At 39.4% G+C, this 22000-nt stretch overlaps 1 protein-coding gene across 4 annotated transcripts; it reads right to left on the bottom strand.

The window, feature by feature from the left end:
• Window positions 1-417: 417 nt before the first annotated feature.
• Window positions 418-21287, bottom strand: BDH2 (3-hydroxybutyrate dehydrogenase 2). 4 transcript variants are annotated; one of them, XM_065545284.2, is made up of 11 exons: window positions 21241-21287; window positions 19098-19217; window positions 17661-17752; window positions 16704-16782; window positions 13954-14050; window positions 12650-12758; window positions 7912-7972; window positions 6780-6893; window positions 3794-3852; window positions 3010-3102; window positions 418-695 (listed from the first exon to the last, which is right to left on the bottom strand). In XM_065545284.2, the coding sequence occupies exons 3-11, from the start codon at window positions 17730-17732 to the stop codon at window positions 642-644; spliced, it is 738 nt and encodes a 245-aa protein (XP_065401356.1). In that variant the 5' UTR covers window positions 17733-17752; window positions 19098-19217; window positions 21241-21287; the 3' UTR covers window positions 418-641. The 4 variants fall into 4 exon arrangements, with proteins under 4 accessions (XP_065401356.1, XP_005555636.1, XP_073896347.1 ...); XM_005555579.5 differs by lacking the exon at window positions 19098-19217; XM_074040246.1 differs by lacking the exon at window positions 16704-16782.
• Window positions 21288-22000: the final 713 nt, after the last annotated feature.

The raw sequence follows: 22000 nt of genomic DNA on the forward strand, positions 1-22000 counted from the left end.
GCTAACACAGTGAAACCCTGTCTCTACTGAAAATACAGAAAAATTAGCCAGGCATGGTGGCAGGCGCCTGTAGTCCCAGCTACTCCTATGCTGAGGCGGGAGAATGGAGTGAACCCGGGAGGCGGAGCTTGCAGTGAACCAAGATCGCACCACTGCACTCCAGCCTGGGAGACAGCAAGACTCTGTCTCAAAAAAAAAAAAAAAAAAAGAAGATGACCATCTGCAAACCAGGAAGTGGGCCCTAACCAGATACCATATGTGCTGGCACCTTGATCTTGCACTTCCTAGCCTCCGGACTGAAAAACAAATGTTTGTTGTGTATGAGACTCAGTCTATGGTAATTTGTTATAGCAGCCCAAAGTGACTAAGACAGATGCTTACAAATCGAGATTTATTTTAAAAACTATTCTCTTGCTATGAGTTCAATATTTTTATTTCTTTACAATGATTTCAGAAGAGATTACAAAGAGATTAATATACCTAAAGAATCAGACTCTTGCAAACAGTGACGTCATTAAAAAGGGCTGATTTTCATTAACATGTGATTAACAGGAAAGAGATGATTGGTGAGTTTTCTTCATAACCAGGTTCACTGTGGATAGGAAGGGCCTGCCTTCCTTCCCACCATGGAGATCCTAAAATCACAAGCTCCAGCCTCCATCAATGATGACAGGGTTACCAGTTACATAAGCAGACTGCAGTGATAAACACAAGGAGACAGAACAATTAACCAGGTTTGATACAGGCTGTATTTTCAAATTTTCCTATGACTAGGATAACTAAACAATTTACTCTTGTCCTAACAGGAAACCTCACTTAAACACTTAATTCAGGGAAATCCAAATTAACGTTTGGTTGATTGAGAACTGCTGAGTGTCTTGTGATCTGGAACTAAATGGCCTCTGGCTGGGGTCTAAGCACCTGTCACTGTTAGGTATTTGGTCTCAGAATCCCCGAATTAAGGAACGGTGATGTATAGCCATTCCCCAAATTAGGAAATAGACGAAAAGCACATTTTCATTTTGAAACTCAGAACTATTCAAAACTAGCTAAGCTTTATGCCACTAATAAACTTTTGAACATAAGTGTATCAGTCATAAAATGGTCATATTAATGACCAGTTTAAAAAAAAAAGAAAGCATGTATTTAGTTGATCAATATAAGTGGATAATTCTAGGATCTGAAGCACACTAAATGTGTTTTTAAAATTTACATGAATAATAATAATAACTATAATCTATTAAGCTATAAAAATATTCTATATTAGTTTCAGATATCCAAATCTCTATAAAACTGAGGGATTTAAAAAATAATTACTGATTTATTCCCATAAATTTTTCATTTTCTAAATAAGGCTGAAGTGATCTTTTTGGTAGAAGTTTAAAAATCTTCTAACTTAAAATGGATAATAAAAACTCAAACAGTCTAAATTCATCTAAAGCCTGAAACAATGGAAGAGGATGTAAGGACATCATAATGAATAGATAAATTTTAAGAGTTCAATATATAAAAGCTGATCATATACAGTAGGTGAACTAGGGAGTTATTAGTCACTTTACCAAAGAAATACCTCCAACTCCCCCAAGTTCTCTTAAAAGGCAAGCTCTGTTACGCATATGAACTCCTCTGGAAACCTCTAAAAAGCCAAAGGTATTTTGTAGCACATTTCAAGCCAGAACACTTCCAAATATTTTGTAACCTAAGCTCTGGCTAACTAAGGGTAATTTAGCTTATCAGCAGTACCCAAATCAAATGAGCTCTTCTGAAGATATGGATTCAGAGAAATCACAAAGGCTCATGTGCTTCTCCTTTAAACATTTGTCTGTTAATCTCCCCAGCTATTAACAATTGTTGTTAATAATTGGGAGAAGTTCTGAGAAGAAACTGCACTGTTATGGAAACATTTCAATCCCTATGTTTGTCACATTCACCAACTATCTGGTGTGCACCAAGTTACTGGGAAGAGGAGTTATCAGTTGTTCCCTCCTCACTTCCACCTAGTCCCCTTTCCTTCCCCCTTCTCACACATTACAGTTCCTTGTTCACGTAGTATTCAGAGACATAAAACGGAGGAGGAGGTTCTTGTGTTTTATACCTTATAAACGTCATTTTTGCTTTCATGTTAAGCCATTTAAAAGTATACAATAGCCATTAAGGAAAAAACTGTTAAACAGATGCAAAGTGGAAGAGATTAAATTAGGAATTTCCATACACAATAACAAGTAAAAATTTTAAAAATATGTATTTATTTTGAGATGGAGTCTCGCTGTGTTGCCCAGGCTGGAGTGCAGTGGCACAATCTCGGCTCACTGCAGTCTCCGCCTGCCTGGTTCAAGCGATTCTCCTGCCTTAGCCTCCCGAGTAGCTGGCAGGCTGCCACCACACCCGGCTATTTTCTGTTTTCAGTAGAGACGGGGTTTCACCATGTTGGCCAGGCTGGTCTCAAACTCCGGAACTCAGGTGATCCGCCTGCCTCGACCTCCCAAAGTGCTGGGATTACAGGCGTGAGCCACCATGCCCGGCCATAAGTAAGAATTAATAGAGAAAAAAGAGCCAGTGGAATTCTCCCAAACAAGTCACAAGTAAGACTAAAACACCACATGCCAATTCTGTGTCCACTGAACACAAATCTGCTTAATCTTCTCCCCATTTCACTTAAAGCTCTTAAAATCCTAGAGGTTCATTTGTTTGACTTGAATTTAATCAGGGTTTCCCCAGTTATAATTTTTGAAAGGAACTGTCTCTCAGAAAATTGAGCACTTTAACATTTTTAGTCCTCCTTTTTGTTTGCCACAAGATTTTATGTAAAGCTGAATAAGGAAGAGTTAGTGGCTCAGATCAAAGTGGTTTTTCTTTGAGCAAATTAAATGAGAACTTATCCCTATCTTATAAATGTAGCATCTTAGCATATATATGCCATAAACTCTCTAAAATGATATTATTTTGATGAGCAAATTGTGGCCAAATGTGATTGAGGACAATGAACTCCTTGGGAAGAATAGCGCTTACTTCATCAGAAGCCAAATACACGCAGAGCATGGCTATTTCTTCTGCAGTTGCAAATCTTCCCGTCTTTTGTCTCTTCAGGAAATCATTCCGTGCCTGTGACCAGAGACCATACCAGACATCAGTGATGGGAGCAGCTATATCTGCTTATCTGCACCTTCTTCAAGGAGTTAAAGGCAAGAGAATCCACTGGCTTGCTGCCTTGATGAATAATCAGCTAGGGTTATGGTGATTCTTTCGCCAAAGTTAATTGTGTTATATTAAAACCCACAGATATTGTGACAGATCAGAAAGCTAATATTAAAGGATGAAGGCATTATTTTTTTTCATCTTCAAAAATTGTGGTAAAGTATACAGAATATAAAATTCACTATCTTAACCATTTTAAGTGTGTAGTAGTTCAATAGTGTTATGTACATGCACACTGTTGTGCCACCATCACCAGTGTCCATCTCCAGAACTCTTATTTTTAGTATTATTTTTTTTTCTTAGAGACAGAGTCTTCTCTGTTGCCCAGGCTGGAGTGCAGTGTTGTGATCATACCTCACTGTTGTACCTCAAACTCCTGGGCTCAAGCGATCCCCCAACCTCAGCTTCCCAAGCAGAGCTCTTTTCATCTTACAAAATGGAACCTCTCTACTCATTAAGCATTAACTACTCATTTCCCTCCTTCCAAGCCCCTGGCAACTACCATTTCACTTTCTGTCTCTATGAATTTGTCTGCTATAGGGATGGAAGAGGGTATTTATTATCCAAAGGTTTAACACATTTTAAATGCTAGATATACCTCTTCAGGATTTCCTCTGGCTTGTATTCTTTCTTGTAGAGATGGGGTATCAACCGTTCCTAAATCAAAGGGGGATATTCAGCTTGGTTACTCACTTAAACTGAAAAAGAAATCGACAACTAAACTTCCTTTCCATATGATACAACAATCAGTGAGATTCTTCTCCTTGACTTAAAATGACAACTTTACATCTGCCTGCCTGAGGCCTCTTATTTAATAGGCTTATAACTTCTTCAATAACATTTCTATGATTTTAAAAACACAGACTATGATTCTTTGTGACACTATGTAGGGACACTGGATGAATCACCCAGCATTCTCAAGGACATATATTTTAGTCACATTGCATTTATATGATGCTTTATGGATTTTAAATACTTTTATATATATTATCTCAGCTAATCCTCACAATAAGCCTGAGATGTAGATAAAACTGTACAAGCACTTTGCCAGCTTAAGGAGCCAGTTTGCCTCAATGATCTCAAAACCATTCTTTGCTGTCAAGTTCACTGTGGGATCTTTGGGGACAATCCCATGGCTACCACAGTCCTTGCCAATTCAGGTGACAATAAATTTTTCTTAGCACCTTGCCTATTTTCATTGTTTAAAATTCCAACTTTTAACCACAGTTTCAAGTTTTTAATCAAAAATATAATTTAATATAATTTAAAGTTATTTTACTTTAAAAAAGAAAAATACGAACAACACTAACATTTTAAAATTCCACTTAGTTTATGGTCTCCTAGAGCAAGTTACCCAGACTTCTTTGTTAACTGACATAAACTGTACATTCTCTGTAGAAGGCCCTTTCCTCAGACTAAAGAGTACTCTGGCAAATAATGTGATCTTTCTGAGGTTGTAACAAATGGTTTTACAGTCATACTTCACCCTTAGATCATGTTCCTGAGAGTACCATAGATTTGATCTTTGTTCAGAAAACATTTCTTAATTTTAGCATCATTTGCTATTTTTTCTGATGAAGCAGGAAATCTTCAAAATCAGAAAGCCTGACTCCGTTTTGGAACCCCCTCTGTAGGTTGGTTATCTGTCTCTTGTCACATTTTACTATAAGTGGCCAGCACTTTCAAGACTCTGGGTAGAAATCACCTTGGCTAGATCACCCAGTTCATTAGTAACATCTTCTGCCTTCACACTACAGGCAACAGTGTTGATGTACTTTCTGAAACTGTATGACAAAGATCCTCTTTTATCTAATTTTCAATAATATTTTCCTCACTTACCTCAATAGCCTCCTTGAAGTCCACAGTTTTACCAACAGTGTGCACCTCAAGCTTTCACTAACAGTCTCTTCAGAATCCTTAGAGCTTTAACAGCTTTCTCCCTCTGAGGTAAATGAACAGCATGTCTTACATATGACTGGTACTAATGGCTATTAAATAAGAACTGCAGAGCAAGCCCATGCCTTTAGAGGATTCCAATGTCACTGGGTTCAGCTGTGTCCATGGCACAGACATACTATGCCAGGGTCTACACAAGTCTGGCTGGAGATTTGTGACTACACAACCATCAGCAGCATCTCAGACATACTCAGTCCTCCTCAAGTTTTCTTCTGTGATTGGTTCACTGAGTCACAGCTAGTTCCTTGTTCCAAAGAGTTTGATAACATATTTTCCAATCTTCTGATAAGTCCAGTGGCTGAAACAACCACATTTTCCAAATCATTTTACCATTTATTCCACTGGGTAAATGGCACCAAGAATAGCTAGACTCAAGTATCACCAGGATGTACATCAAAACCCAGTGAAATGATCTCTCATGTATTCTTCTTTTTCTTAGCATTACCTATGTTTACATTTCTGTTCCAAGAAAAATAAAACAGAACATCTCAATCGCTGAAATTCTGTAGCTTGGGGGATGTTTAGTTTTCCCTCTTTAAGTCAATGTGTTTCAACTGAAGATTCAATCAGAATCTCCTGTGGGACTTTCTAAACACCACAATTCTCTCCATGAACTCCTTCCCTAAATTCTGGCATGCCCTTCAGGTTTGAAAGGTTCCCAGGTCATATTGAAATGTTTCCCTTTCACACACCATCCCCCATATCAATTGTGCACTACTGAGGGAAACCTTGATCCTGGATATGCAATAATTTCTTTTTAAAGAATATTATAATCCTTATTAGATACCATATGTTCCTTTTAGATTGGTAGAACCGGGTAAAAGTACGTATCAATTTAATAAACACATCTATGGTTATTGTGAAAATGAGACACACCCATGGTTATTAAGAAAAGGAAAGTTCTGCTTTTCTTCTTTCCTCTGTGTGAGGGATCGGCATACCTTTCTTGGTAAAGAGGCAGATAAAAAATATTTATAACTTTGAGAGTCATTTTATCTGTTGTAATTGTTACACTAAACCTGGCCTTTGTAGCATGAAAACAGCCATAGGCAGTAACATAAGCAAATTGGGTGTGGAAGTGTTTCAGTAAAACTTTGCTTACAAAACAGGTGGTGACCCAGATGTGGCCCATAGGCCATGGTTTGCTGGCCCCCTTTTTATAGCATAAAGGAAGATGAATGCCTCCTTTTTATTTATAGGCCACCTCAGTGGTTGAAATGATTTTAGTGGATCCTTGTGTTTTGGAAGACTCCCCTTACTTTTTCGCTGCTGTCCGGTGAGTGTGGTCTATTTTCATCTTTCCCTTGACATCTTTCCCCTGAAAAGGTCAACCCTGGTCTGCTTCCCAACAGCAAGCCTGGCCAACTATGTCTCTTAGCCACTTGCTTCTGAATTGTCCAACACATTTAAGCCTTTTGCATCTGTGGCTCGTTCCCAGTGGCTTAGGATCTCCGTCTCAACTTACAACTGTACCGTTATCTTAATAAGCCCAGCCCTCACCCCCTTTCTCTGAACTTTTTCCCAGAATACAATATAACATGTGGCAAATAAACTTTTATAGATATCTTTCACGGTGGCAAACACAGTGTCAGAGGGCCAAGTTCATAACCCTGCAGTGCCTTACTCACCTGGGCACACACAGTTGCACCTGATGCCCTGCTGGATGAAATCTGCAGCCACAGATTTTGTGAGGCCAATCACAGCTGCCTTGGTTGTGCTGTACACACATCTGTTCACAACTCCTGAGGGTGGAAGAAAGGTTCAACAATTGAAGGAATAAAAAATGTATTTTCCTTTAGAAAGGTAGCACAAATAAGTTTTCCCAGTAGCCATTTTCATGCTTTCTCCCACATTCCTCCCCTTTTAAAAAGATTGATATCAGATTTTTTTCCTTTAATAGAGTCAGTTTCTGGATCTAAGGAAATAATATCAGTATAGGCACAACTTAATTGAGACTTAATTGAAATTCTGAACTTATTTAACATTGGTAGTCTTAGTTTCTCACCATCAGTTGCCGTAACTCTTAGGCAGATTCCCAAAGAAAATAAAGATTAATAACAAAACAAAACAGTAAAACAGGAGGCCTAGGCACTTCTTTACATTCCTCTCTTGTGTATGTTGAATATGTGTATCCTTGCAAAGAGAAGAAATGTTATCTCAGCAGTAACTATTTCATTTTAAACTCACAGATCCAACTATGTCAGATTGTGACATAATCCACATTTTGCACTGCTGCCCTTGTCCTTCAACTTGACTTCTCGCTGATGGCTCAGATCAACTGTCTTTGTGAAGCATTCCACAAACTCACAGGCAGTTATTTCCCTGTATTTTGACAGTGCTTTGTCCAAACCTCTGTTATATATCATCACACTGGAGAAGATGATGTTTGCTGCCTTGCTCCTAGTTTTGGACTGTGAATTCTTTTAGGGGCAGAGCACATACCGGTGCTCAATACACTATTTTCAATTAATTAAATGTTAAATGGTTCTTTCTCCCAGTTTGATGTTCATTTCCATATCCCTTAGAAAGAATAAAAGGGAGGGCAAAAAACCCCCCACATTTTAATTTAATTTTGCCACTGGCTCACATCTAGAGCAAAAGATCTGTGGTTAAGGAACTTAATACCAATTTTGAAAAAAGCACTTTTGAAATTATTTCAGTACTTGAAATTATGATCTCTGCTATGCCTGTTCCCAAACGCAGAGCTTTTAATGATGTATATGTATGAGCATCGCAGTCCTCAGAGGGAGACAGACCCACCTTTGATGCTGGAAGCCACAGAAGACATGTTGATAATATTGCCAGATTTCTGAGCAAGCATCTGCCGAAACAAAACAAATACAAAAAAAAAAAAAAAAAAAAATTCACTTCATGTGCTAAAATACTACCTTTTAAAAAGATTTGCCTTTTCTTAGGGTTTGCAGAATGAATTTAATTACTGTATTAGCTAGTCACATTAAGCAGTATTAAGCAGTCTTAACAGTGAACCCAAAACACCTCATCAACTATTGCTGGGAAATGATGGCAATGTGAACGCACTCACTGGCATTTCCCAGGGGGATTACCACCTTCCCACGGTACAAGAATGTCAGCAAGACTACGAATGAATGCTGACTTTAATGAAACGCAAATAAATGTTGTTATTGTGTGTTACTGATGTTGGGAAACTTACTCCATTCAACACATATTTTTTTAATACCTACTGAGGCCAGGTATTGTGCTAGGTCTAGGAGATTACTGCCTACAGGAGGCAACCAGTCTGGTTAGTGGTTGACATAATCCACGTCCAGCAGAGACCTCCACAGAGATCTAACAGCAGGGTGAGGGCAGAAAGGGAGCAGTTGAGGCTGGGCGACACTCAGAGGGGACCTCCTGAGGAGGAAGGATACAGGCTGAATTTTGAACACTAGAGTATTAATCAGAAAAATAGAAGAAAAGGATGTTTTGAGGAGTGGGTACACAGGTATAAAGGTTCCATCGGGAACTGGGAGGAGGGGCTGGGTCTGGCTGGAATGCAGGGTATAGAAGTAATGATGCTGCAGAGGTCAACAAGGGCTGAATTTAGAACCTGGGTTTTACCCTGAAGGCAATGTAGTGACATTGAAGGGTTTAAAGCAGAGGAGGAGTGGCATGTTCAGACTTGGGGATTACAAGGATTACTCTGGTGCCCAGAGACTAGTGGAAGCTGATGCAGGGTTCAGGAAAGAGTGATAAAGGTGAAGCTGCAGAAATGTCTATGGGTAGCTGAGGAGGAGAGGGCTGAGGCAGGATGGGCAGGACCTGGTAGATGGTTGCTGCAGGGAGGGCGGGCCTCACCAATTTAGGGCAATGTTTCCTAAGAACACTTTCTTCAGACTTCCCCCACTAAAGTGTGAATTTATTAAGATAAGGGTCTTTGGCTGTTTTGTCCTCCTAGACAGTGCACACAGTAGGCAGTCAATAAATGTGGATGAATCAGAACCTCCTGAGGTGCTAGTTTAAAACACAGATTGCTGGGCCCTGTCCTTTACCTGAATAAATATATAATAAAGAAAACTGTTATAAATTTAAAAATGTTTTCAAACTTTACTAATTATAACATGTACATAGAAGTCTCAATAGGCAGTGTAAAGGGCCAGAGAAAAAAATTGACTTCTGTTGGGATGAATTTCTTGAGCAGCTTTTAGAAAAAGAGGTGTAGGAAAGGGGAAAGTGAATGATTGAATGGATCCAGGATCGGTGTGGCCAAGATGATTGATTCCTTAGGATATTCTTCTGACTTTGTTCTGAGATTTAGCTTCTAATTACCCCTAAAAACAGAATCTAAAGTAATCCCAAGGCACTTTGCTGAATGGACTAAGTGGATTCAAGGAGAGGCTGATTGTAACCCAACCAAGTTAAAGAAGACAGCAGGGGAAATAATAATGTTTAATTCAATTGTGTGTTTTACATAATAAAGAGGACCATAATGAAATGGGGTTCTCATAAAAAGTGTCAAAAATGTTGGTCAAGTGCAATGATGTTGAAAAGTAAGCCTTAAAATTGTTCTTTCTTATCCAATTTAGCAAATAGCATTCCCCATTAAAAATACATATAGAATATATATACTCCAATTTAATACATAAAGATGGGTCATTAAGTAAGTCAATTTCTAGTCCTCTCTAGAAATGCAATATTATCTCAGGCAAAACCTTAGAATAAAGCCATCTAAGAGATGTTACTGCTGTCGCCTAACACTTGCACTATCCATTCAACCAAATTCAACCCAGGTCCCTCTGCTGCTTCTAGAGCCCATAGTTGGTGCCTGTTCCAATGCTGCCTTCCCAGTCCAGGTCAGGAGCTGTTGTCATAGTTTCAGGCTCTCCCTGGCTCCCCATGCAATAGCACTCTCTGGCAGGCATGACTATAAAGTGAAGTGTCTGGTACATAATGCTGCTATCTAGGATTGATTTCTCAGAAGCTAAGGTAGGAGGTAGAAATACCCGCTTAAGAGTCCATGGAGCTGTATCTAGTTAGTCTTACTCTGACCCAGCCCTTCCGTCTCCACTGGCCAGAGCTCAGCCCCTAACCCTAGTGAAACCTGGCCACTTGGGTCTCCAGTGGTTCCTGCTGGACTAACAACCTTGATTCATTTATTTATTTGACAAATGTTTGCTGAGCACCTCTATATGCTAAAAACTCTTCTAAGATATAGTGGCGGGGCGGAGTGGGGGGGCGGGCAGGAAGCAAGCAAACAAACTAACCCAAATAACAAAGATATCCCCAAATCTTTGCCCTAATGGATCTTCTCTTCTGGTGGAGCTTGGATTCTGCATTGACCTCTTCTTAAAGTATTTTCAACTTGTTCTCTGCCTTTTGACTGATCTTCCAGTCTTGGAATGCTTTCCTGTGTATCTATCCATGAACAAAAATTTCCTATGAGTGTTCCTATGTTCTGACCAGCTGACCTTCCAGATCTGCCTAGACTCCAAACCTCGGCTTCCCCTGGAAAGTTCTAACCTGGGATATGTGCGTCATAGTTAATGATACAGAGGATCCTAGATAATTATGGCTGGGCATGATTGTGTAATCTATCATCCTTATTTTTTAGCTAAAAGAAATATGTACTGGGAGGTTACAAGTGCCATCTCTATGGCACATGGCCAATTAGGGGCAGGGCGCAGACTGCACCTAAGGACTTCTGATGACAGAGTCCAAGACCAGGATTCGATTTTGTCAGGGTCACTTTAAACAAGTGGCACTAGAACCTTCTAATACCACATCCCTGCCATTAACATCTCTTGGGATTTTTTTTTTTTAAACAAATATGTGTTTTTTGCTCATATGGATCATTGTTAAGATGTTGTAAATCACAAGCAAACTCACTAGTTTGCAAGTTAATGTTTGTATATTTTAAAAATTAACACAAGTTTACATTTCAGCTCCACTGTACTCCACACCTACTTCCTTTACTAAAATTTGTAAAGCAGTTTAGAGCCTGGTTTTGGAAATGAGTCTCATATATGTGCAATAGTCTTAACCACAATGACCTAAGCTTTCCTCCTATACCATAGACTCTGCTCTACCCCTGTAACCTATGCAAAGGATCTGTCTTCAAAAATACGTTTGTGTTCCAAATAATATAGATTCTCATAAACTCCAAAGAGGCTGAAAAAGCAACTTACATTTAAAAAAACAATTTGTTATAAAAATTTGCTAGTTCAACATTCTGTGGACCCACCCAAAAATCTCTTCTAGGCACTAAACAAGTAGATTTTTCAAAGTTCCTTCATTACTAAGTCAGTTTCTCCAATTTTCCTGTTAATGTTCATCTGGAATCTTCTTGACATTAGGTTGAATATTCAGAGTAGAATATCAGCCCTGCTGTGCCATTAACAAAGCTCTTCTCCTGCCCTGACATGGACAGGACATTGAATCCAGCTGGGATGGAAGGGAAAAGTGGTTCTTCTGCCTTTCACTAGGTTCAATTTATAACCTTGGGTTGAGCTGGCTGTGTACCCAGTCTACCCCTTTCATTGTCTCAGCCTGTGCTGTCTGCTACCACTGGTTTATAAGTTCATTTGAAGTCAGGGACGTATGTTGCTCATATTTATACTCCCCTAGAGCACCTTATATAGTGATTTATACCAAGAGGCACTTAATGCTAGTTTATAAAATAAAATTTAAAACATTGATGCATTGTGTGAAGGCTTGAGAATTCAAGGGAAGCAGGCCCAGGAGGAACGTTCTCTTGAGCACACACTTTCTCTCACCTGCCCAGTACCACTGTGGTTCAGATCAAAACAAGAGCGAAGGGAGAAGTTTCAGGGTAGAGAAAAGCAATGGGGTACATCCATCTTGAGAGTGTGAGCCTAAACTGAAATTCATGAAGGGGCTCAATGTCCAGGCTTCAAATCTTGGTTCTAACCATGTGCTAGTTGGGTGACCTTGAGCAAGTTGCCTAAACTCTCAGTTTCATCTTCTGAACAATGGATGAGATAATAGTACCTACCTCATAGGGTTATTCCAGTCTTGTGTGCCTCCCTGCTGTTACCTCTGCCTGGAATCCTCTCTCAAGCTACTTGAATGATGAGCTCTCTCACTTCTTTTGGACTGCTATGACAGTTTCACCTTCGCAGTGGAGTCCAGAGAGGCATTGATATCCTAGCTTCTTTCTCTTCATTATACTTAAAACCACGCCACATATTCTATGTCTATTTGATTACTGATTGTCCCATCTCACCCCCAATAATGGAACCTGCCTTATCGAAGGCACTTTGTTTAGTTCACTTGTGTGTCTTCTGTGCCTAGAATGGAGCCTGGTTTGTGGAAAGTACTTAATAAATATTCCTTGAGTGGATAAGCTGGAAGGTTAAATAGATTAATTTATGTAAAATGCCTTGATATCAATGTTCAATGCATGTTAATCATTATGTTAGTTATTATCGCTCTTCAGCACATGTGGGAATCCCCTCTGTGTGCCCAGTACGGAGACCTAATGTGGTGCTTATCCTGGTGGTGGTGGTGGTGGTGGTCTTACTTTAGGAAGGAATGCCTTGATCATCAGGTACATGCTGCGCACATTGAGATTCATCGAGAAGTCCCAGTCTTTCTCCTCACAATCCAGGACTGTTCCATGATGGACAAAACTAGAAGAGTGATTAAACAATGGAGGAATAACTGCCATTAAAATTTTTCTATTCCATTTGCTGATTATTTCTATTGTCACTTAGTGACTTAGACCACTGTCTCTTTCCCTTATCAAGACTAAACAATTCAAACATAGTATCACTTAGTATATTACATTAGTAAGAATTCTAACAACTTAAGCTAGAAATGTCATCTGAAAACAAGATCCTTTTTGTTTTCCAAACAAAAGTACGGTCACTGAACATAAGAAGCTTTATGCTAATTGTGCTGGAAACATCAATGCCATTAAAAGCAAACAACAAATAAAGGAGAAGAGGGCTAGGCATGGTAGCACACACCTGCAGCCTCAGCTACTTTGAAGGCTGAGGCAGGAGGACCACTTGAGCCAAGGAGTTCTAGGGTGCAGTGAGCTATGATCATTCCACTGCCCTCCAGCCTGGGGAATCCAGACAAACCCTGTCTCCAAAACAAAACAAAACAAACCCCCCCACCTCAAAAAAAAAAAAAAAAAAAAAAAAAAAAAAAAAAAAACAGAGAGAGAGAGAGAGAGAGAGAGAAAAAAAAACCATCTGCCCTATTTGCCTATTTTATTCCTATTTCAAGAGCAACAGTGCCCTCAGGTGGCACAGATTTAGAATTCGCAAGGGAAATCAAAATTGCAAGGAAAACAAGTGTCTCAACATCTCGGAACAGCAACGTGATATTGCTAGTGTTCTAACATATTGAGAGAGGTTAGTTTGTTGTAAGAGAGATGTTAAGGCAGAACAAAACAAACCCTTAAAGTAGCCTTCACTGTTTTTCAAGTTACATTTTCTGACGGAAGCTTCCTAAACATTGGAACCCATGCTGATTTGGTCCTCTGGACCCAAATTATGTAATTAATTAAAAATATTGTTGGCTGTGACTTCCATGTACCAAAGTTCTGCCAGTTCAATCAGAATGTCAGTTTCATGACAGCAGGAACAACAGGATGTATTTCTACATCCCCTACATGGCTGAAAATTTAATAGATGCTTAAAAACTAACTTTGGTAACTATTTTTTCATGTTTCTGGGTGTATTCTTATATGAATACACTCTTATATGAGGATGGAAGACTATATATGAATGATTTTGCCATATTGTCAAAATTCTTTGAATGAAAGTCATAGAAAACTTTCTGTAAGGAAAGTGAAATTAAAAAGTTAGACATTACCCAGCAACATTAAAGAGAACATCAACTCTCTCAACTTCATTGGCAAACTGATCAATTTGTTTCTTCTTTGTGACATCAAGGACACGAGTTTGAATGCCTGAAAAATAAAACAAGAGGCACTATTCCTAAAAGTATTTAGCCTCGAAGTTTAGCTCTTTTGAAGTGTGAAGTGTGAAGATTGCAGTATCTATCCAGCTAGGCTTCATAGATTGCTGACCTTCTTACTAGGGTCTTAAGAATCTTCAGAGTCTCATTAGTAAACATGAAGTCCCATCTGGACTCCTCCAATAACCCATCCATCCCTCTTCCTTCCTCTCTGTCCATTTTCCAAGTTGAATAATAATGGTCCTTTCTGAGTAAAGGCTTTATAGTAAAGTATGACTGGTGTATATTAGATATTTCTCAGTAAGCCAGCAGTAATAACTGAAAGTGGGGTCATTTGAGCCTATCCTTCCCCTGCCAGAGACTGGGTTGCTGGTACCTATGCAGTAATGCAGAATTTTGTCTGAGTGAGGGGTGGGGAAGAGAAAGGGTTCTGGAATAAGAGACTGTTTCTATTTGTGAGCTTCCCCTTTATGTCATTTCCATTATTTATTAGAAATGACTCTGTTATTCAAAGGTATCCAGTCAAATACATGTATTTCTGGACTAAACTGCAAGGAGAAGAAATGACGGGGTCAAAAGAAGGGATGACACACTTGAAGGCTAGACATGAGAGATCTGGCATGGCTGGAGCCTGAGAGATACACACTCTGCTAGCTACTGAGAAACTCCGAAGAGTGTCTAACAAAAGCAGCAGTCATCATTATAAATATATACACATATTATTTATAATGTGCATAATATATTATAATATGTAGTAATATAATTTATAATATATACAATGTGTTAATATGTATATGTATAATATGTAATATATGTGTAATATGTATATATGATATATAATTATTTATAATTTGTATTATATTTTATAATTTATAATATATATAATAAATAATATGTATATGGTTTATTTTATTTTGGGGGAATATAGAAAGAAAAGATTAATAAAGAAAGGGAAGATGGAAATTTTGTTTCAGAAACACTTCCTTATCTCTGTGCTTTCCCAGTGCAGCGGCTTTACTTTGACTTGTTGGGATTATAATTCAACATATTCCAATTCAATTAACTAATTCAGGGAACTAATTGCTGTTTGATTATGTAACCTGTTGTATTTTGCTGGAAGGGTTAACTTTCAAACAGGTTCTCTGTTCTGATGTCTTTGGGCAAGTAAAGTGTAATTAAAATCCCTTGATGTTGGAGTTTGGCTCAGTGGGGTGAAGAAGTGGTGGTGCACACCTAATAATCTGGGGAATCTCTTAGGGTTTCTCATGATGATGTGTGATTTTAGGGCTGAGCTGTCTCCAGTACCGTAGCTACCAGCCACATGTGGCTACTGAGCACTTGAAATGCAGCCAGTCTGAAATGAAAGGTGCTGCAAGTATAAAATACACATGGATTTTAAAGATTTAGTATGAAAATATTGAGATATTGGTCGAAGGGTACACTCTTGCAGTTATAAGACTTAATGTACAGTACAGTGACTATAGTTATTAAGAATGTATTGTATACTCGAAATTTGCTAAGAGGGTAGATCCTACGTATTCTCAGCACACACACACACAGAGGTAACTAAATGAGGTAATGGCTATGTTAATTAGCTTGACTGTAATAATCATTTCACAAGGTATTTTACAACATAGGTGAAAACATGTTGAACATCTTGAATATATGCAATTTTTATTTCTCAATTATACCTCAAAGAAGAGAAAATTAAGAGAAAAGCTGCAAAGAAGAGAAAACTAATGATTGAAGTTTGTAAGAAACTTCTAATAATTTAAATAAAAAATTTAGTACGAAAAAATTAAAATGTTCCATTAATTTTTTAACTTGAGTGCATGTTGAGATTATATTTTAGATATATTGGATAAAATAAAATATAGTATTAAATTAATTTTCACTTGTTTCTTTTTACTTTTTTTTTTTTTTTTTTTTTTGAGACGGAGTCTTGCTCTGTCGCCCAGGCTGGGGTGCAGTGGCCGGATCTCAGCTCACTGCAAGCTCCACCTCCCGGGTTTACGCCATTCTCCTGCCTCAGCCTCCCGAGTAGCTGGGACTACAGGCGCCCGCCACCTCGCCCGGCTAGTTTTTTGTATTTTTTAGTAGAGATGGGGTTTCACCGTGTTAGCCAGGATGGTCTCGATCTCCTGACCTCGTGATCCGCCCGTCTCGGCCTCCCAAAGTGCTGGGATTACAGGCTTGGGCCACCGCGCCCGGCCTCTTTTTACTTTTTTAATGTGGATACTAGAAAATTTAAAATTACACATGCGGCTCACATCATGTTGCTATTGGACAGGGCTATCCTAGAGAAGGAGGACACGGAAGTGAAAAGCTTCATCAAAAGTTAACCTAACAACTAGTAAATTTTCACAATTTTCACATGTAAGTTTGTAATTAGGAACTGAATCCCTCAATGTGTTGGCTAAATAAAGGATTTTTAAAGTGTTCATCCTCAAATTTTTTTATGCATGTAAGTACACAGATTTTTGTCTGTAGGTTCACAAAATATAGATTTCATATCAGAGTGTGAAAATCTAAAAAGCAGGGCAGTGGAGCTCAGTAGCTAAGGAATTTTCTTTCAACATGTGAGTGCCATGTTTATAATACCTTGCAGACACTGAATCCCAAGTTCAAGCTGCTGAGTTGCTTACCCGGGTACTTTTCCAGTTCCTGAAGTTTGGACTCATTAATGTCTGTGGCTATGACTTTGGCACCTTCTCTTGCAAAAGCCTAGTAGACACAAAGTACAAATACATCCTTTGTTTACTTGAATAAACTGTGCTCGTGAATGGAACATCATGTGGTCTTTTTCTCCTTTATCTTATTTTCATTGTTCTTTTCCCTATAAGATAGCTAGAATTTCAAACTATCTAGTCTTACCCCTTCTCCATTGTTATTATTTTTATCATTAATTAGAACAATGTGACATACATTGTGCCTGTCATCTGACTTAGTTCCTTTAAGTAGTATCAAACAAAATAATGTTTTTAAAAAAATGACAGCTGTTTTTAATACTCTCAAAATACTGATCTTCTATAATGAGACTATATCATTTCTGTGTCTGAGTTACTAAACTCCAGATAATAAGATAAGAATTGGTTGTTTCAACACTTTTCCTACCAAGAGTATGATAGTGCTTTCATAAATGTCAAACGATACCCTGCCGTTATACTTAAGGTACAATATTAGTTCAAGAGGGGTACATAATGTAACAGAAATTGATATAAATCAGGAGACAAAGGTAACCTGTCTTATAACTCTGGAGTCACATATCTAAACTGACACAATTTCAGAAAGCTGTGTAACCCTGTTGGCTGTCTGTAGCAAATTTATTATGATGCGGAGAAACTGAAGTAGAGAAATTTCTCAGAGTCAATGGTTATCAGTGATGTCATGTACTAAACATGAGGTATTCATTCCTTTATCTGCCTGGGGTCAGGAGTAGGGAACTATTTATTTATTTGTTTATTTTTATAACTTAAGACAACATAAGCACAAAAGTAAAACAAAAAAGCAGAGCAGAAGTAAACAACCATAGCATCAGTCCACATAATTCAGTATGTCAAGAGTTAGTAGGCAAACAACAAAGATAGTAACTTATAACTTACTAAGGCAGCTGCTTGGCCAATCCCCTGAGCAGCGGCTGTCAGGATGATGACTTTCCCATCAAGTCGACCCATAATGGAACCTGTGGTTTAATCTAAAGACATGTGTGTTTAATGGGTTATACTGTAGAACATGGTCTTGAGCCAGCAGTAACATCTAGAATGAATAGTTCAGTGTGCTCTTTTAAGAATAATTTAGTGAGCTCCTTCAGGAACTTGAAGACAGCACCTCTGTGCAAGTAGTCCCATCATCTGAATTCTCCCAGAATGTTTCCTCTACATACCTAGCTTTGTATATGAAACGCATTTAGCATAACCCACTGAAGTGATGACTGGTGACAGACATTGGCCTTTTTTTTTTTTTTTTTGAGATAGAGTTTCGCTCTTGTCACCCAGGCTGGAGTGTAATGGCGTGATCTCGGCTCACTGCAACCTCTGCCTCTCAGGTTCAAGCAAATCTCCTGCCTCAGCCTCCCAAGTAGCTGGGATTACAGATGCCTGCCACCATGCCCAGCCAATTTCTGTATTTTTGGTAGAGACGGTGTTCCACCATGTTGGTCAGACTGGTGTCAAACTCCTGACCTCAGGTGATCCACACACCTCGGCCTTCAAGAGTGCTGGGATTCCAGGTGTGAGCCACCGTGCCCAGCCCAGACATTGCACTTTAACCTACCTCACCCTTCCTTTAGTACCTGGAGAGGACAGCCTTTGGTGCTGACATTATTCACTACCACCGTCATTCTCTCCATGACCCCTGCACACATTACTATGGCATTATTTGTGTCCTGACTACTCAGGGCTGCTTTTTGATTTCTCTTCCATAAACTTTTGTTGAAGTTTGCACTATCAATTGCTTATGGTTTTTTCTTGTCTCTTGAAAAGATTTCATAGTTGGTCTCAGATATTCATTGAACAAAAAGGATGGAAAAATCAAATCACATCCAATTCTCCCATTTTACAGATAAGGAAACTGCTGAAACCTGCCCAATGTCGTAGAGCCAGTCAATGGGAAAGCCAGAACTAAGACTTCCTGACTCTTTTGCTATGGGAACAGTCCAGCCCACAATGCTGCTGATCCTCTTACAAAGTTTAAGCTTGCAGTAGTAACACATTAACAGGCATAATCAGTAATTTCTAAAAGATTGAGAAACACTGACACAGGGGCTTATATGCATGAGATATTTTGCCAGTGCTTGGATTGTAGATCACAAGGGGAGAGAAAGAGCTAGTGGTGAGGCTGGGGGTGGAGAAGAGTCAAATGACCATCAAAAGAGGCTGTCTTCAAGGACACAAGCTCAGACTCTTGCTGGGCTCTGTCATTAATGTGTGCCTCTGACCTCATATGAACTCACAAAGTGGCTGCTTTGTCCAAGGCATCATATCCACATTTCAGGCAAAAAGGGAGGAACAAAAGTCAAAAGGCTTTCAGAGAGGCCTCACCTTTCTACTTAAGAAGGAAACCTTCTTAGAAATTCCCACCTGCAGTTCATTCACCAGATCTATGCTACTTGGCCACTCCTAGCTGCAAAGAGGTTGAGAAGTTGGGACTTTTGTTTCCAGCTTTGATAAAGTGAAGAATAGGGGAAAGTGAGTTGGATGGTGTTGATGAACCAACTTACAGTACATGCACAACTAGCCTACACAATCACTCTGCTCCATTATCTGCCTGATTTTGTACAGGTTGATAGCCTTGCCTGGAGGGCTTCTATTATCTAGTCCATTCTCTTTGAACTTACCACAGTTCTCTCTTTAGCCAAACTTTTTTTTTTCTGTTTTTCTTTCTTAATACCCAATATGCTCTTCCACTTCAAACCTCCACACTTGGTCCAGTGTCCACATGGTGAAGGGCAAGTTACTCCTATAGGCAACAGCCACTGAAGGATTTATAGAAAGGGTGTGACATGATCAGATTTGTATTTTGGAAGGATTGCTGTGGAGAACATACCTGGGCAGGAGCATGGGGTGCCATTAGGAAGCTTCTAGGGTTATCTAGGGGGGCACTGGTGAAATAGCAGGCTGGAGAAAATAGCAGGGATGGAGAGATAGGTGGATTGCAGAAGTGTTTCAGAGATAAGAGATAGGGCCTGATCACCAATGGGGCTAATTTCAAAGAAATGTGACTTGCCCAGTGTTTTACAGCTATGAATTCAAACCTAGGCCTTCTTGTTGCAGGTCCAAGGGAAGGTCTCATGGAATTGTCTCACGGTACTCAAAGCCCTGAGGGCCTCTCTAAATCCTCACTGTGGCACCATGAGCCTGTGCCTTGCAGACTGCTGACCCCCGAAAGTAATGGACAATGAGGCGCAGCTGCTGCTGCATCTCTGCGCTTGTGCTTAGGCCACCTTCTTGGGGCCGTTACAAGGCAGTGCCTGAGCATGCATGCTTACTAAGGCAGACTCATTTCTGGGAGACATAGAGCTCCTCCCCAATGGATGACTGGCTGGAGAAGCTCCTTACTACCTTGCTGAAGTTCTCTTAGACTGCACAGCTGTCTGGGATGCTTCCACTCAACCTGGCTTCCTTCTCTTCCTCCCTCGCAGGTGGACTTGCATCGAGGTCTGATAGCTCTCACAGCCTTACCTAGTTCTCTCCTCATTCTCTCTCACACCAGCATTTCCCCTAATAAAATCCATGCATATTTAATTCTATCTTGGAGTCTGCTTTTGGAGGAGCAGACTAACACAGTTATGTAAGAACTGGCTCCAGGGATCAGCTTACAGCTCACTGACTTCCTCTGAGTTTGTCCACATTTTTTAGGCGATGGGGAAGCTGGGCTTTAACAGTGCCTGACCTACTTTGATGAAATGAATTTTTGCTTTTCTTCTTCTTACACAAAAGAGAAACTTTCGCTTTCAACATGGAATGATATACTTCAGAAAGATATACTTTATCTTTACCCTCCTTGAATTCTAAGCATGGTGTATAAAAAACTATTTTACAACACTGTCATTAGTGATATTGGGTATATGGCCCTGTAAAACCTCCAGTCAAAGGTTTTGTTAGGAATCTTTGACACCGGAAGAAGCATTTCCAGAACCATTGCCGAAGCACAGAGCAGCCTTTCTACGCACTCTGAAAACCTCCTCTTAGCTGGCCTTCCTGTCTTTCTGGGACCAGATTTTGGGGTCAAAGCCTTAACATTTAATAAACTGTAATCTCAAACTAAAACAGATTTATTTGAGAAAACGAGTGCAAACATGGCCTGAAATGGTAAATCAAGGCATCTCTCAATATATCCAAAGTGAAAACCATACACGTTGGCTTCCTTAGTCCAAAAGTTGGAATCAAAATGTTGATTTTTGATTAGCAGAGACACAAACAGCATATTCAGGAAGTCATTGTTTTCAAGAGCCAGGAAGAAAAATGTTCACTTAGGATACCGTAAGAATCCTTTTTTCTTGGGCTACTTTATAAAACATACATACGACAGAGTTTCAGGCTCGTTAAAAACCCATCTTTACACTGATCCAATTGCTCAGATTAATTTTGAAATAGGCAACGTGCAGAACAAAACAACATCTAAAAATTAAACCTCCCCTGTTTCCTTTCTAAAGTTTCATTTCAAAAGTATTAGAGATCTTACTTTAAGCAGCGAGGTGATGGCGTTCTCCAGAACCCGGTGGGAGCAACAAGCTTGAGACCTTTGTAAAGAAGAAAGTCAAGCGCTTAATAAAGCATGCTGGGATTTGTAGTTTCCCTGCTTTCAGAGCTTAGTGGCTCCAATCCGTGCACTTTATAAATGTGTGTGCTGCCATCTAGTGGAGTTCAGGTAGAACTGTAAATTCCAAGTAGAAGGTGAAAAGTGGAAAAGCACTTTACTTAGGATGTGGAAATCATTTCCTTCACTTCAGCCTCTCCACTTCTGTGTTTTGTTTATGCCTACTATGTGCGGTGCCAGGGTAGACAAGATTGGCTGAGCTGGAAACTGTGTGTGGAAGATAGCAGAGCAACAAAATAGAGGGACTCCAGGTCACTGAAAATCCTGGAGCCTTCTTGGCACTTGGCCTGGACTGCTTTAAGGAAGAGAAATAAAAAAAAAATTCCTTTGTGTTTAAGATACAGTTGTGATTTTTATTTTTTTCATGCTCAGACTATTCTAACACTAATGCACATTTAGTGGCAGAATGCCAGGAGCCTTACTACACTGGGAATGGGGTCGGGGAGAACGTGAAACTTGGATGACAGGGTGGAGGCTTAAAAGGGAACATGTTGAGTTAACAGCAAAAAACCCCAGTTTGGCTGAAGAGAACAGAGATATAAGGCCAAAAAGAAAGGACTAGATCTCATGAGCCCTCTAGGTTAGGATAGCAACATGTGCTTTATCTGTAGTGCCACTGAGCAGA

This window comes from Macaca fascicularis, chromosome 5 (genome assembly GCF_037993035.2).
Source record: "Macaca fascicularis isolate 582-1 chromosome 5, T2T-MFA8v1.1".
NCBI lineage: Eukaryota > Metazoa > Chordata > Mammalia > Primates > Cercopithecidae > Macaca > Macaca fascicularis.

Excerpts from the sequence above, each read along its gene's own strand:
- BDH2 (XM_005555579.5), bottom strand. The coding sequence starts at position 17,732 with ATGGGTCGACTTGATGGGAAAGTCATCATCCTGACAGCCGCTGCTCAG. Across the intron at positions 6,894-7,911 it reads TGTGGCTTCCAGCATCAAAG|GAGTTGTGAACAGATGTGTG; the intron begins GTGGGTCTGTCT and ends TTCCACCCTCAG. Across the intron at positions 3,853-6,779 it reads GTGCAACTGTGTGTGCCCAG|GAACGGTTGATACCCCATCT; the intron begins GTGAGTAAGGCA and ends CCTTTGATTTAG.